The sequence below is a fragment of the Quercus suber genome, unplaced genomic scaffold, assembly GCF_002906115.3.
Source record: "Quercus suber isolate HL8 unplaced genomic scaffold, Cork oak 2.0 scaffold_4, whole genome shotgun sequence".
Classification (NCBI taxonomy): domain Eukaryota; kingdom Viridiplantae; phylum Streptophyta; class Magnoliopsida; order Fagales; family Fagaceae; genus Quercus; species Quercus suber.
The window spans coordinates 639048-654934 of NW_027069470.1; the positions used below are offsets into that span (position 1 = coordinate 639048).

The following is a 15887-nucleotide window of genomic DNA, read 5'->3' on the forward strand; positions in this document are numbered from 1 at the left end:
TTGGGTTGATTATTTGCCAAAAGTAGATAAAAGTGGGTAAGATTATAAGAAGTGAGTAAACCAAATTTTGAAAAGTGCATTTTTAAAAAGTGAGTAAACCAAATTTTGATATCTGGCTGATTATAAGAAGTGGGTAAGATTATCATGTGAAGAAGTGATTTTCAGGAAGCATATACATGTGAGTGACTTGACATTAACCTAAACTTTCACCACTTTGTAGAAAGATGATAAGAACAAATTGCTCCAAGCCATATATCTCATGGGAAAAGCCTGAACAACACTAATTTTCCATAAGAGGACATGAAGGATTAAAGAGGAATGAAAAAGGGGTTGCTTAAATCTCCTTGCATTAACCATTAGTGGAGAAACACAAACCAATACGTCAGGAACTTTTGTACGTTGAGAGGTAACAATAAATTAATAATATGAAGTTACAAATCACAAGCATTGATGGATCCATTGATCACCACAAACGTGCACATCTCTTGTCGTTGGCATTGGTGACCCTACTATCTAATGTGTCTTGTTTTTTTTGGGTGGCACTTTAGTAGCTACTCGACTACTATATCCCTATAAATCTAAAAGAAAATAATCAACCTTAATGCTGCTCAAAATTAGGTTCTAAACCTAGATTCAAAAAAAAAAAAAAAAAAAATCGATTATTAAACAAACTAAACTCATATGTAATAACGTATTCGTGAATAAGGTGGTGCATTTTTTTTTAAGTGGCGTGCACCTTAGTAGCTACTAGCCTACTATATCCATATAAATCTAAAAGAGAATAACCAATCCCTAATGCGGCTCAAAATTAGGCTTTAAACCTAGATTTAAACTTGATTATTAAACGAGTTAAACTCATTGTAATAATGTATTCGTGAACAAGGTGGTGCATTTGCAGTAGTAGGAGTTACTATCTCGTGACTTGTGAGTATGAGGGTTGATTTATATATATATATATATATATACTATGTTTTATGTGTACGTGTATAAGATATACTTAAATAGACTCAATTGAATTGTGCCAGTTTAAAAATTAGTTCATATATAATACTGTTCATTTGGTAGTAAAAGTTAGATATAATTCTTAACAAAATAAGGTTGATGAATCTAATTTTTTTTAAGTTTATAAACAAAATTAATTCTATCTATTAATTTAAATAATAAAATTTGAATAAAATTTAGTTATTAAATATATAATAGCATAGATTTGTGAAGGCATAAAAACTTTTAGCGGTAGTATTTACCATATATGGGAATATCAAATAGTTTGTGAACAAGTTGGACCTTGTTCGACAAGAAAATTTACCAAATTTAAACATGTAATATAGTGTAGTGATGAGCTCAAACTTGACTCATGTTTGAAATAAAATTAAATTAACTAATCATGAACTTTTAATTCTTATCTTAACTTGTTTACAACCCTACGAACTATCTTATAGTAGAAAGATGAATTAATTGCTCTATAATTAAATTAACGCTATAAATTGCCAAGTAACAACATAATGTCAAAAAGTATGGGAAGTAGCATTTTCATATGAGAACCATGTTTAATCATGCAAAAATCACCAATTCGGATCTGTCGTTCCCTCTCTTCTTGATACCAAAACTTATTTATTGAAAAAAAAAAAAATACTGAGATTCAACTGTTCAAGTGATGGTAATGTGATAATTATATCATTTTTTATATCACATATTTGTAATTCAAACTCCGTTTTTTTTTTCTCCCACAGTCTACTTATTGCCAAAAAAGAAGAGGAAGAAAAAAAAGAATAATACAACTAATGGTCTGGGTGAGAGTGTCAGTGGGATTGTTCAATGAATTCAACACATTTATGCTTCACCCTCTATTGCACAAAAAAAGAAAAGAAGAAAAAAGGGCTACCATGAACCATACCCGAAGGGTAGAGCCTTCTCTCTTCCTCTCACAACCGTACTTTTGGCCTTGAATCATATGGTGGTGATTTGATGGAACACGTTTGCTTATTTACATCAAAGATGGGCTTTTTAATTTGATTTATCAGTTTTGAAACTTTACCAGGACAAAATGGACCAATTTCTTTCTAAAAAAGTTTGACCCATATATGGAGTAACTTTAACACGGGCCGGGATCATAAACTGGGCTGGTCTACTGACAGCCCAGAGGCGGGGGACCAATCCAATGGATATCCCCATAGACCCAAAATAATGGCACAACTCCTTGAATTGGGTCCAAACGGAGGAAAAAGCCCACATAGATTAACACGAAAATTGATAGGAAACTAGTGTAGTTATTTAGGTATTATATATATATATATATTCAATTAAATTCAAAGCCTTTTAAGAAACTAAACTTAAATTTTGTTCCATAAGAAAAAAGGTCAAAAAGTAATATTATGAAATTCTCTTTGTGTTTGAGAGAACTTGTGGGGCCAGTTATCCAAAAAAATATTATTAAGATCGTAAAAAATGGGCCTATGGTCTAATGGCCCAGCCTGAGGACGTTAGTCCATCCGAGAATTGCAAACAGGAACACAATGGGAATAGTACAAGAAAAAGAAATATAAATTGTATGTGATAGTCCAAAATACGTTTAAGGATAAATCCACCTCGAACATAAGGGTCCGAAATAAATTCAATTATCTTATTATTCTGGATACCCCACAAGGTTGTATTATAATTAAGAGACGAATGGGGGATAAGGGAGGAGCAAAGGGAGATAACAAATATCTTCTAAAGCTATTACCTCCACATTAAATACTTTCCAGCTAACTCTCTGGCCGCATTAATGTGGAGTTGATACCTGAACAGTAATTAAGCAGCCTTATGGCTACTAATTGAAGATTCTAGGAGGTGTTGGATGGGACGGGAAGGAGTTCCTAGAATCTAACCTACACGTGTATGGTGAAAATGATATGAGGATCGTTATATACAAGAAGAAAAAGGGACTCAAAAGAAGGGGGACGAAAGATTGAGAGCATTGTCAATTAAGAAGAAAACACCCTAAAGACCTCAAAAACCAGGCCAAAGGAAAATTTTCCCAATTTGTTCGTATTAAAAGTTCCTTACTCAGTACCTATATGATCTTTCCTAAAGAATAGAACCAGTTCTTTCACTCACTCTTTATAAATTTATTGTTCGGGCTTGTTGGGCTAAAAACCTATTCCTATTTTGGGTCCAATTTAAATTGAGTCCTTATAGAACTTATTTTCATTGGTTTATTGAGATTTAAAAAAAAAAATTTATATGGAAAAAAAAATTTAAGTATTAAAAAGTTTTACATAAGCTAAATAAGTAAAGTTAAAGGGTGAAAAAAAAAACTTGGTTAAGTTTTGTGTGGTACCTAAACATTTATCTTTTTTATTTTTGTTATGGAACCTAAACATTTGTCTTGATTGTTACTAGTAGGTGTATATGAAATGAAAAATTAGAATTAATAGGATGTTGGTCAACAAATGTTATTTTTGCCAATTCTGTTTGTCAAGAAAAAGTGATTGCTCAATATATATATATATATATATTTTGCTCTTAGATAAAATTCTATTCTAACTTAATCTAAGTATATATGTATGAGCTCATCTCTAAAAACTTGAATCTCGACCCTTTCCCCCTCCCCCCTACGCCCTACAAGCAAAGCAGTTTTACAAATTGCATTATTTAAAAAAAAAATCTCAAATACATGATTTTTTTTTTTCCCATAAGCAATGGTTAACACAAAAATAAGACTGCTTAATAGAAGAAAAACCATGGGTTTAGACAAGTTCTTTGCATAAATTATGTTTATTCAATCTTTTTCGTCTATCAAATAACGGTAAGAATTCTATAAAACATTTTAAAGTATAAAAATAATTTGGCAACAAATTACAAATATTAGCATCAACTATACAATTTAACATTTTTTTTTGTTTGTAAAAAAAAAATATAAACACATTAAGATTTGATTTTACGATTTTATAATAATTGTTTATTATCATTAATAAGTCATAACAATGAAATATTGAAGTCGGAATTCCTTAATCTACAACAAGAAACTTTTTGTTGATGAATTTTATTAATATATGTCCTTAAGCATAGTAAATCATTTTAAATTTTTTTAAATAAAGAATTGAAAAAATTATTAAATTTTAAGACAGTTTTTTTCATTTTTCGAATTTTTTATCAATTAATGCACCGATTTCCACGTGGTAGGATTAATATTATTCTTTAATCTTCAAAATAAAATAAAATAAAAAACTGATTGTTCGTTGTTACTCCTCCCAATGCAAACGCTGAGAGACAAACCAGAAAAATGCAGAGCTGGACTTGATTAGACTAGGAGGATAGGATCATAGGATTAGGACCGATCTATCTTCTTCTTCTTCTTCTTTTTTTTTTTTTTTTAATTCTTAATTTTTAATTTTTTAATTTTTATTTTAGGACCAATCTATCTTTATCTTAGTAGTTTTTTTTTTTTTTTTTTAAGAGAAAATATCTTAGCAGTTATTAGTGTTTAGTTTCAACAAGAAACTAGAGAGAGAGACAAAGACAAAGAGGTTTACTTATATTACGGTAATTGGTAAGGAGTTTAAACACTCATCAAAGTCTCAGAATATGATGATTGGTCGGACGATTTTGATTTTGCAGAAGAGGTCTTTCAGCTCCGTTCGGCGGTTCCTATGTCCGTACACCTCCCAAGCTGCTCCAAACCCGAACCCGAACACAGCCCAAGCTTCGGCGTCGTTTCGGTCTGCTGGTAGTCATAGTAGTATTCTTCATGTGAGTCCCCTGTTCTACTTGCATTTTGTTATCTCGGTGCGTCGTCGTTTTTAGCTTAATGTTCAAGTCAAATCGTTATTTATTTATTTATTATAGTTTTCATATAGAGTTTAATTAACATTTCTATAATTACCATGAAACATATATCAACAAGTCTAGTTTGTCACAACTAATACTGAGGTTGGAATGTTTGATTATTGTGCAATAAAAGTGGTGTCAGTATCGAATAAAAGTCATGTTGCACCGATCGCAACTTGTAACGTCTATAGTTTCGTGAACAAAATTTGAGTACCAATTAAGGAAAGAAAAAAAAAAAAAAGAGTTATACTAATTTGATTAAAAGTCATTGTTGTGAGTAATGAAGTTACTCTAATTTTTCTTTCTTAGGTTTACTAGTCACGATTTCTCATGGTTGTATTGTGAATGGCAATGGATTTCTTTATCTCATTTTAACTATATGTAGGAAAATTTGAGGATGAACTAGTTCCTCATTGACTTTATTGGACCCTTTCTCAATACCTTAAGTGATCATGACCATGTTTTTGATTAGCACAACACTTCTTGGATGAATTATAATTGAGTAGCTCTATAAATACAAATGAGCAAAGCATTCTAATTTGTTGATTCGATTTCCATCCAAATGACTGATGACCAATCCATGGGTCAGTCCTATGAATTGTCTGGTTTACTAGGTGTTTTGTAGTGGGCGTGTGTACATTAGTTGTCATCAATTCTATTGATCTTGTCAATACGGCTTTCTTGTTTTAAAAGCATAATAATGTAGAACTTGCTTGTAAATACAGATCTTTTCCATTTTGTAGTTCAATGTTCCATATATTGCTGTGAATAGAAGTTTCTTTTCAAGTCACGCTGTAGCAGATCTTCCAGTGGGTGGGATAGTTGATGTACCGTTAGCACAAACTGGTGAAGGCATTGCTGAATGTGAACTTCTTAAATGGTTTGTGCAGGAGGTGAGTAAACGAAGCTAATTGTTTGTGTTTATGTCTTTACATTTATTAGCTTCTTCTTCTTCTTCTTCTTCATGTTTTTTTTGTTTTGCTTAAGTCTTTATATTTATTTCTTGATGTCAGCTCAATGATTGGTTGTAATTGTCAATGGCTGATGGCTTTTTCATTGTATTCCTTGTTTGAAACTATGATGCTCTCCTCCCTTTTTTGATAATCGATGCTCTCTTCCCTTATTTCCAAATTCTCAGTAGTATATTTGTGTATTTCAGGATGCTTATAGATGTAAAGTTCTTTGTTGTTTTTGGTTTGAGTTTTGTTTGCCAAGATTTGTCTTTGGTTTGTCAAACATGTATCATCGAGAATACTATCTATTATCAGATATTGGTTTTGGCTTAAGCTTTAGCATTGATTTTGATATGCTTTGGTTTGAACTTTTTCTTACCGTGGTTTCCTGGATAATTTATGGCTTCTTTTGCCTGAATTATGAAGTCCCTCATGTTCTGCACTGTTAACGAAATGGGATAGACTCGTAGACCAATGCAAATCAACTGTTTTCGGGCTGTTTATCTATACATATTCCATTATACCCTGACTTTTGTTTTGATTAAGCCGGTGGAAATAATTGTTAATCTGATTACTCTGATAGGGGGATCAAATTGAAGAGTTTCAACCAATTTGTGAAGTTCAAAGTGACAAAGCAACCATAGAAATAACAAGTCGTTACAAAGGGAAAGTTGCTCAAATTCTCTACGTTCCTAGTGACATTGTAAAGGTGAGAATACTCAAATCACTTTAGAAAAGTGAGCATGTTTTATTCTCAACTATACGTGACTTATGATTCACCATTATGATTGTCAAGTATGTAGTTCCAGTTTTCTGAGTGGCTGTTAGAGACAGCATAGGGAAGTTGGCATCATTCAAAAACCATGGTTTTGATTTTTGGTTTCTTTTAAGAATATTAAGTAGGCCTACTTAAGTTTTAGAAACATCAAAGGGCTAAAAAAGTATAGGATTTATCAGAACCTGGATCAGCTTTGTCTTTCATCTACTTTGATTTCATACTAAAATACAATTTAAGCTTTTTTGCTACACAAATTGCAGGTTGGAGAAACTCTTTTAAAGATTTTTGTTGAGGAAGCACAGGTTTCATCCCATGTTTCAGAAAACCCAACTCCAACACAAGAGGGTCTAAAAAATATAAAGCCTTGCGATTCAGAGCTAACTAAAAATGACATATGCGGAGTACTATCCACACCTGCTGTCCGGAACCTTGCAAAGCAACATGGTGTAGATCTAAACGATGTCAAGGGAACTGGTAAAGATGGCAGGATATTAAAAGAAGATGTCCTTCAATATGCTTTCCAGAAAGGAAGCATTAAAGATCCATCTGCCTCCTTGACTTCTGATTCAAGAAGGCAGTTTCTTGGAGGAGAAGAGGATCATCCACATCCTTCAGGTGAAGTTCTACGGAGCTATGAAGATAAGACAGTTTTGCTGAGGTAAACTTGGATAAAAAGATGAACCTAGACACCCTCTTCTATTTTTTATCTTTTTTTAATGGAATTCTCTGCCATATAATTCATGAGATGGACAAAACCAAGATGAACTTGACAGTTTCAATACTATAGAGTTGCCATTGACCATGATGTTGCTGACCTTTTTCCATTAAGCCAATACTTTGGATGGTTTGGCCTGTGCCCGTGGTTTCATTGGCTTCATAAAAATTATTTCCATGCAAATGCAAGATTAAAGTGACTTATCTAATATAAGATTTAACTTAGTAGCAATATTATTGTGCCCACAAATCCTTCTAGCTTGTTTTTTGATGATACGTTCTTTATTTATTTATGTAACGTAATTAATTCGTGTAAAATATTTTATAAGTGGTCTAAATATGAGAGAGTTAGAGTTTTAGGCAAGTTACTTACATTTTTGGTCTTTCAGGGGTTTCCAGCGAAAAATGGTAAAATCAATGTCCATGGCTGCAAAAGTCCCACATTTTCATTATGTAGACGAGATAAATTGTGATGCATTGGTGGAACTTAAATCATCATTTCAAAATACTAATTCCGATCCAGATGTTAAGCACACTTTCCTTCCAACACTGATAAAGTCGCTTTCAATGGCATTGAGCAAGTATCCCTTAATGAATAGTTGCTTCAATGAGGAGTTACTTGAAGTCATCCTTAAAGGTAGTAGACTTCCTATTTTAACTGTTTTTGATAAGCCAATATGCTTATTAAGTTAATAAAAATGGACTTCTATATGCATCACATGATTCACATCATCTGCCATTTGTGCTGATTTGATCTGTTTTTATCAGTGAGTAAATGCCATTTTATTTGTTGCTTCATATTCTCGGTCATTATGGTATTTGATCAGAGTGTTCTGTCACAAGATTTTGTGGATGTAGGATATCCTAACAGACCGGTAGACTTGAACCTTATCCTACGTGACCTGATCAATTCGATCAGGCACTTGTCATCTATTTTCATTGTTTTATTCTTTGACATGCATATATGTGTTTTGTGAATTGAGACATTTATGTGTAATTAAGTTTGTTTATCTTTGTGGCTAAAACTGTGGATGTAGAATATATAATAAAGTAGGGGTGTCAGATTAGGCAATAAATTAGAGATGTTATAATTCTCTAACTTATTATCAAATTTTCCAAACCTATTTGAATGTCTAAATTGGTGACTGACATGGACATGGGAAAGTGAAAATGTGTTCAGAATGCCATTCACAAACAAGAGTACTACATTTATAGTTAATATTTCTAGGGACTCTCCTTGATTGCTACAAAACAAATTGAAATGATTTAGTTTCAAAGGGTATATATGAACATGTCTAGAGGTCATACGAATGAGTTTCATTCAAAAAATTAGTTGATGTGGCCGGTTAGGATCTTTGTGGAAGTGTAGTTTTTATAGTTGTAAGCAACTAATTGGTTTCTGGGGCTGTGTTAATCATTGTCAGGCTGCCATGATCTCATAAGTTTTTGTCTATCATATTGGCCTTTTTCAATGTTTAATACAATTTTTGGACTTATTGATTATTATAGGTTCTCACAATATTGGAATTGCAATGGCTACTCCATCTGGTCTAGTTGTACCAAACATAAAGAATGTTCAGTCACTTTCGATCTTGGAGGTCAGTAATATGGATTCTTAATTTGATGCATACATATAAATACTATTCTACATCATGGAAGTGTGAAGTTGATTTCTTCCAGCACTCGTCTGTTTCTCCAAGATGCACAAAAAAAAGGTTTCTTTTTGGGAAGAGGCATTTATCAAATTCCCTTTTCAATATAACCTCTTTATCTTGCATTTTTTCTATTTCTTCCATGATCATATCTTTTCAGTTTCTCTCTCTCTCTCTCTCTCTCTCTCTTTATATATATATATATATATATATTCATATAGATAGAAATTTTGATCATTTTGTATTTACCAGATGGATCAATTGATTGCTTTCCCAGCTATATGGGGCTGGGTTGTACACCTGCCTCTTGATTGAACATATAATCTCTTTGCCTCTCCACCCTGTACTCATAGTAATTTGTCTCATTGCTTGAATTCATGGGCAACCAATCAATTGATGATGTGCCGCATCTAGGGCTTTAACTTACATGATGTGTTGCAAAAGGCAACAAAGGCAATCTGCCTCGCAGTTGCTTTGGCTGCCATGTCAAGCACTGCCATTCTACTGCTGCTAGGACATTACTTACTTTGACTAAATGATTTTCTAGTTTGAAACTTTGAATATTATAATATACTAGAACATTGCAATAGGTTGTATTTGATCTGTAAATGTAGTGCTTCAGCCCAATGAATATAAGTGTAGATAACAATGACTTAGTGCTCGCAATCTTTATTTTTTCACAACAAATCGTTTTCTCATGCTTGATAAATTCTTGATGTGTATATTTCCAAATGTTCTTTTTAGTGATAAAGTTTGTTGTTGCATTTAGATAACAAAGGAACTGTCAAGGTTACAACAATTGGCATTGGATAACAAGCTTAATCCTGCGGATATATGTGGTGGAACAATAACATTAAGCAATATTGGGGCAATTGGTGGAAAGTTTGGTTCACCCCTCCTCAACTTGCCTGAAGTATCCATTATTGCAATTGGACGAATTCAGAAAGTTCCTCAATTTACAGATGATGGAAATATTTATCCTGCATCAATCATGACCGTAAGCAATGATATATTTATCTTGGTTTCATATCTCTAATGTTATCATAATACCATAAGAATAAAAACCACACCAAAGAAAAAAGCAGAAACTTTTATCCAAAACACATCTAATTATGAAACTCAACATATATACCTCATGGTTCAATTGAATGCTTTGGTCATTTTGCTGAAAGGGAAGGAGTAGTCTTTGATAGGGAGGGGCCATGGTAGTCAATTTGTCCCCCCTTATACTTTTTCAGCAGAATGACTAAAATGCTAGTTTGTTCTTGCAGTGATGTTTTAAGTGTTTGATTTGATGTTTTTGGAAGAAGTTGCTTTAAGGATCCTTGCCCTAACTAGGATGCTGCTGCAAATTAAGCTAGTGTACTTTCTTAACTGTCAGTCTTGCTAGTGGTCAGGCATTGGAATAGACCTCTCTCTCTCTCTCTCTCTCTCTCTCTCTCACGTGTGATTTTGTGTCAGCAGATACATATGTGACACACCTATTCCTAAATACTTTACACCATCTGCTTAATAATAGAAGAAGATTTAGCTATATGATAGTACATAGGGGATCGCGATACCTTCTTGTCATATGTTATGACTTGGTTTTGTGAATTTCAGTTGATTATTATAATGAATTTTGGTCGTTGAATGTGGGCACTGGCCTTGTAAATATGAGTTTTTGATAGAATACAAGGTCAGCACTCAACATTCACTGAACAAAATTTGTCATGATTATTTAGATAAGCTGTGTGGTTTGAAAAAAACGTGTTATTACTTACCTAAAAAAAAAGACAAGACCAATGTTATTCAGTTTTTGAACCTACCGGAATGCTAAATAACATGTAATTCAATATCTAGTATGTATATATTGATGATACAAATAACCAAAAGAGAGACTTGGAGACTGTTTGGCTTGGGCGGAAAAGCTGAAACGCGCGTTTGCGTTTCAGCATTTTTTTTTTTTCACGGGTTTCAGTCTTTTTTTACTGTTTATGTACTGTTGCGGTTACTGTTCAATAAACAGTAGCAGCAAAGTTTGACATTCCAACCCAAATTTTACTGTTCACGGATCCATAATTTTCACTTTTCAGCAATTTTTTCATTAAATATGGGTCTCATGATACTATTCACACATTTAAAAATTATTTAGCTACAGTGTTTTTCAGTTTTCAATTTCAATTTTCAGTTTTCAGCTGTATCCAAACGGACCCTTGATATAGTATGCATCCTTTTCCTTCTCAGGTTTAGTGACTGTTACTTGGTTCTTCATATGCAATGACTAATGAGTCATCTGGTGATAGATGAAATTAATCTATCAAATCTGACATGGTATTTTCCTTCTCAGGTTAATATAGGCGCCGATCATAGAGTTTTGGATGGGGCAACTGTTGCAAGATTCTGCGGTGAATGGAAAAAATTTATTGAAAAGCCGGAACTGTTGATGTTGCATATGAAATGAGAGATCTTTAAAAATGTCCAGAATAGAAGATGATCCATCTTGATTGTTTGTCGAGAGGATAAGGGCAAAATGTACAGTGATCTACACAAATCTATTGCTATGGCATTTGTTGCTAAAGGAGGTAAGCTGGGATTCGACTGTGCTAACATTGTTGCTGGTTCTAGCGGATGTTTGTATCTGAAACGAAGAAGCAGCCAAGCAATTTGTTCAAAACACACTGTTTCAGTCCTATTGCATCAATAATGCTTGATCATTTAGGTGATGAAATTCCAGATTTTGAGACCATGCCTTTATCTTTAGCTCTCAGATGCATTTTACTGTGTCTAATACTGGCTATTGCTACCAAAATTAAAAAATGATAATATAGGAATAGGGTTATTGTCACGCCACGAATCCAACTATAAAGATAGGCATGTGAAAACTGTCGCATGCTTATAAAGTAAGAACCCTACAAGTGTGCAAGGCCTTTTTTAGCAACTAAAATTTTATCCACAAAAAAGATTATATCAAATAAATCTAACATATCTCAGCAATTCCTTTATGAATAGATCTCTAATAATTTAATAGGAACAAAATCCAAACCTCATGTACATTATGCCAATTGACTAATAAATATAAAACTATTAGAAGACCATCCTATCCCAAAATCACTAAGTTTCTTTTCCTGCTCACAACACAACATCAAAACTTCCAAAACTTGCTATTCTTCATAATCTGAAATTAGAGGGGAAAAAAGGGTGAGTTGACAACTTAATAAGTAACCAAAATTCTAATAAGTTCTATAAAGCAATAGATCTGTAAAGGAAAAGATGTAATATGTGTTTTCAAAGTTCTAATATACTATGTATGTTTCAAAATAACTGAAGCAGTTTCGTAGTCTTAAAATAATAAATTGCAAATAGATCACATACTATAATCTAACAAATATATTATAGATGGTTTAGAAGGTAGTCATTTTTTCATCTATCAAAGCTATAACTTACAATATGTTCTAAAAAGATACATAAGTAGTTTTAATGACCCAAAATAATTCAAATATTCAAACATTTCCAAATTCACATATGCAGTTTTAAGGACTTGAAATAGTTCAAATATTCAAACGTAATTCATATTTTTAACAATCTTGTGACTATGGTCACGCTATATCCCCATGACTGGGCATCAGAATACTAATGAATAACCCTCATTGGCTGGGTATCAGAGTACCAATGAACAACTTCCATAGACTGAGTATCAGAGTACCAATGAATAACCCCTATTAGTTTGGATATCAGAATACCAATGAATAACCCCAATTAGTTGGATATCAGAGTACTAATGAATAACCCCCATTGGCTGGGTATCAAAATAAATTCATAGTCAGATTGTTCATAATCATATATATGAAATCATAGTTTCTAACAAAAATATATCTTATTCAAATATATATATATATATATATAATCATATATTCAATATTCAAATCTATTTGTGATATTTTTATAATTATTTACTTTAAATCAATATAACTAAAAAAAAAAAAATTAAATAAAATACATCATATATTCAGTAATTAGATATATTTGTGATAATTCTTTACTTGAAATCAGTAATACAATAAAAATAAAATTGTAACAACTGTAAACAATTTTTAGTAGTTAAAATACACAAAATAAAACCAATTAGGATGAGGTTATTTACCTCCAAAAGCTATTCTAAAAGAAACTTTTCCCTAACACTTCTTCTAAAGAATCTTAAATTTCACCTAAAACAATTTTACAAGTATCATTTACTCAATAATTAAATAATTTAAGAAGAACTTATAACGGTACCCTGCCAAAAGAAAAATTACTAAAAAAACTAATAATTTCTCATTATTAACTTACAAAAATCCACATATTCATAATATATAATTTTCTTTACTTTCCTACCACCTGCCACCTTTAACTCACTTTTGAGATAAGGACAAAACTAAATACATGACTATATCATCTCTATCAACGCACCTAGGCTTTTGCGGATACACAATTATTATTTATTTATTTATTTTTTTAACTTGTCGGACCGCAACTCCAATAATTCGGTAACATTCCTTAAATAAAGGGTTGTGTAGAACTTGTCTCACGAAGCCTAAAAATTTGCAAATTCCATCTCCATTCAACGCAGCAAAAGGCATAAATAAAGATTTAAGTTACTGAACATAGAAGCATCTGCAGTAATAGCGTTGAGTTTACTGAAAATAAATTCAAACTTTTCTTCGTTTGCATCATTAAAACTCTTGAATAATTAAATTATTTCACTACTGGCCAAAATACCCACATAAAAAAAAATACTCTAATTCTAAATAAAACTTAGATTTGACAAGAAATAAAATTTTAAGCTCTTACCTCAATCGTGCAGTCAATCCTTCTCTACTGGAGTAATTTGGATAGTCTCCCTTCTCAAAATATCTCCCCATATACATTGACATAATAAGCTTATATATAATTAGAGTTTCAACCTTATTTTCTAAAAATCTCTTAGAAATATTAATTATAAAATTGACCCCATAAACAAATTTACTTAAATAACCTTCATTTAAATTTTTTTTTTCCAGGTATTACAGTTATAGTTTCTCTGGTAGTTAAATGTGTTACATTACCAAATATATCTGAATCATATCTTCATTTTAAGCCACAATATGAATTGGTATCTCTTTCTCAAAATTAATTTAATAAAGTTCAGAAACCGTGTTTAAATTTCTTCTTGTACTGAGAGTCCACAACAGTCTTATCAAACCCAAAGTTGAGAATGTAAACCCGCGAAATATTGCTTGGAAGGAGGGTATTGACCATCGCACTAATCCAAGATCAAAATTTTCAGCATCTCTAGCAAAATATTGCTTGGTATATATATATATATATATTAGTGAGCAGAATTTTCAGCATCTCTAGCAAAAACGAGTGCGCCATTTTGTTGTTTTGCTGTTTAGGCAGCTTTAAATTTCGAAGGTTTTATGTGAGGCATTGTAGTAGCCCGGGACGCAAGACCACATCTGCTGCAATGTCGTTTTGTACGACTAGCCGTTTAATTTTCGACCCAATCAACAAGTCCTTTGTGGGGCCAAGGGCATGCATGATCTTAATTGTCATTCTAAGACATTTAAAAGAAATTATTTTAAATTTAATGCATTCTACAGGTTTAGGTCACTTTTACATTATAACATTTAAAACTTGCAAATTTCATAATTTGAGTAATGAGCGGTATTAATTACGCACAGTATGTACGGAGCTTTTCTAATTGGGCTTTCAACTCTTCAATCTCTTCCCTTAGACTCTTAGTTTTTCCATTGATACCATATGCCATGTGATTTCATTGCTCAATCAACTCTTCAATCTCTTCCCCTAGACTCTTAGTCTTTCCATTGGTACCATATGCCATGTGATGTCATTGCTCAATTAACCACATAGGCAATGAGACTAACAATGGTTAACTAAAGCACAAATAAGACTTATTTTTAAATTTCAATGGCCAATAGTGCATTTGAAATTTTAGGAACCAAAAGTGCTTACTTAGTAAATACAAAGCAAAAAATAACCACCACTCTTCTTCAATTTTTATTTGTTTCTAATACAAGCTTCAATTCAAAAAATCAAATTTAGGGCACAAATGCGTATCTTCACATTTCTTCCTCTCTAAATTTCTTTATGGGAAATTTTGAAAAACGAGATCTATACTATACTGTGGGGCCTGTTAGTTAAAAAGGTATAGTAATCCTCAGAAATGGGCTCGGGGCCCAAAGGCCCAATCCGAGAACATGTAGTAATCCGAGGACAGCCTAAAAAGTTTTATTCTCATCAAATGGGTGGTATGAAAGAAACAAGTAGATATTATATACAGCGGCATAACACACGTCTGAGGACAACAAAGTCCGAGGTCAAGGTAACCTTCATGTTAGCGGAAAGACCCCACCAAGTTGTATCTGAACTAGAAATTGGATATAGCTTAGGAGGCGTCGGGGAAGGTAGCAAATATCTTTTGAGGCCATCACCTCCACATTAAATGCTTTCCAGCTAACAGTCTGGCCGCATTAATGTGGAGGTGATACCTGAACAGTAACTAAGCAGCTTTATGGCCACTAAGCTGAAGGTTCCGGTAGGTACTGGATGGGACAGAAAGGAGCTCCCAGGATAAGAACTACACGTGTACGATGGAAACAGGGGGAGAACGGAGTATATAACATAGGAATGAAGAAAACAGAGAAAGGGGGAAAAAAAAAAGAAGAAAAAAGACGGAAGAAAAGGAGAAAAAGAAAAAGAAAGAGAGAGACCAATTGAAAGAGAGCCGAGGATAATTTTCCTCAGAGAGCGAACCGAAAGTATCCCTTATTGATTGATGAGTAGAACCCTTCCTGAAAAACAGTACTAGTTCTTGGACCCATACTCTAAAAATGTATTGTTTGGGCTTATTGGGCTGAAAACCCATCACTCGGGGTCAATCCAAACTGGGTCCCTACAATTGGCGCCGTCTGTGGGAAGAATTTGATCTGTTGAGAAGGAAGGGCAGGTGTGATACTCACG

At 32.8% G+C, this 15887-nt stretch overlaps 1 protein-coding gene across 1 annotated transcript; it reads left to right on the top strand.

Moving 5' to 3' along the window:
* The first annotated feature begins 4239 nt into the window (after positions 1-4239).
* LOC112028232 (lipoamide acyltransferase component of branched-chain alpha-keto acid dehydrogenase complex, mitochondrial) lies at positions 4240-11634 on the top strand. Its single transcript, XM_024060903.2, has 8 exons — positions 4240-4731; positions 5553-5702; positions 6346-6471; positions 6801-7198; positions 7644-7891; positions 8764-8852; positions 9676-9903; positions 11236-11634. The coding sequence occupies exons 1-8, from the start codon at positions 4567-4569 to the stop codon at positions 11347-11349; spliced, it is 1518 nt and encodes a 505-aa protein (XP_023916671.1). The 5' UTR covers positions 4240-4566; the 3' UTR covers positions 11350-11634.
* Positions 11635-15887: the final 4253 nt, after the last annotated feature.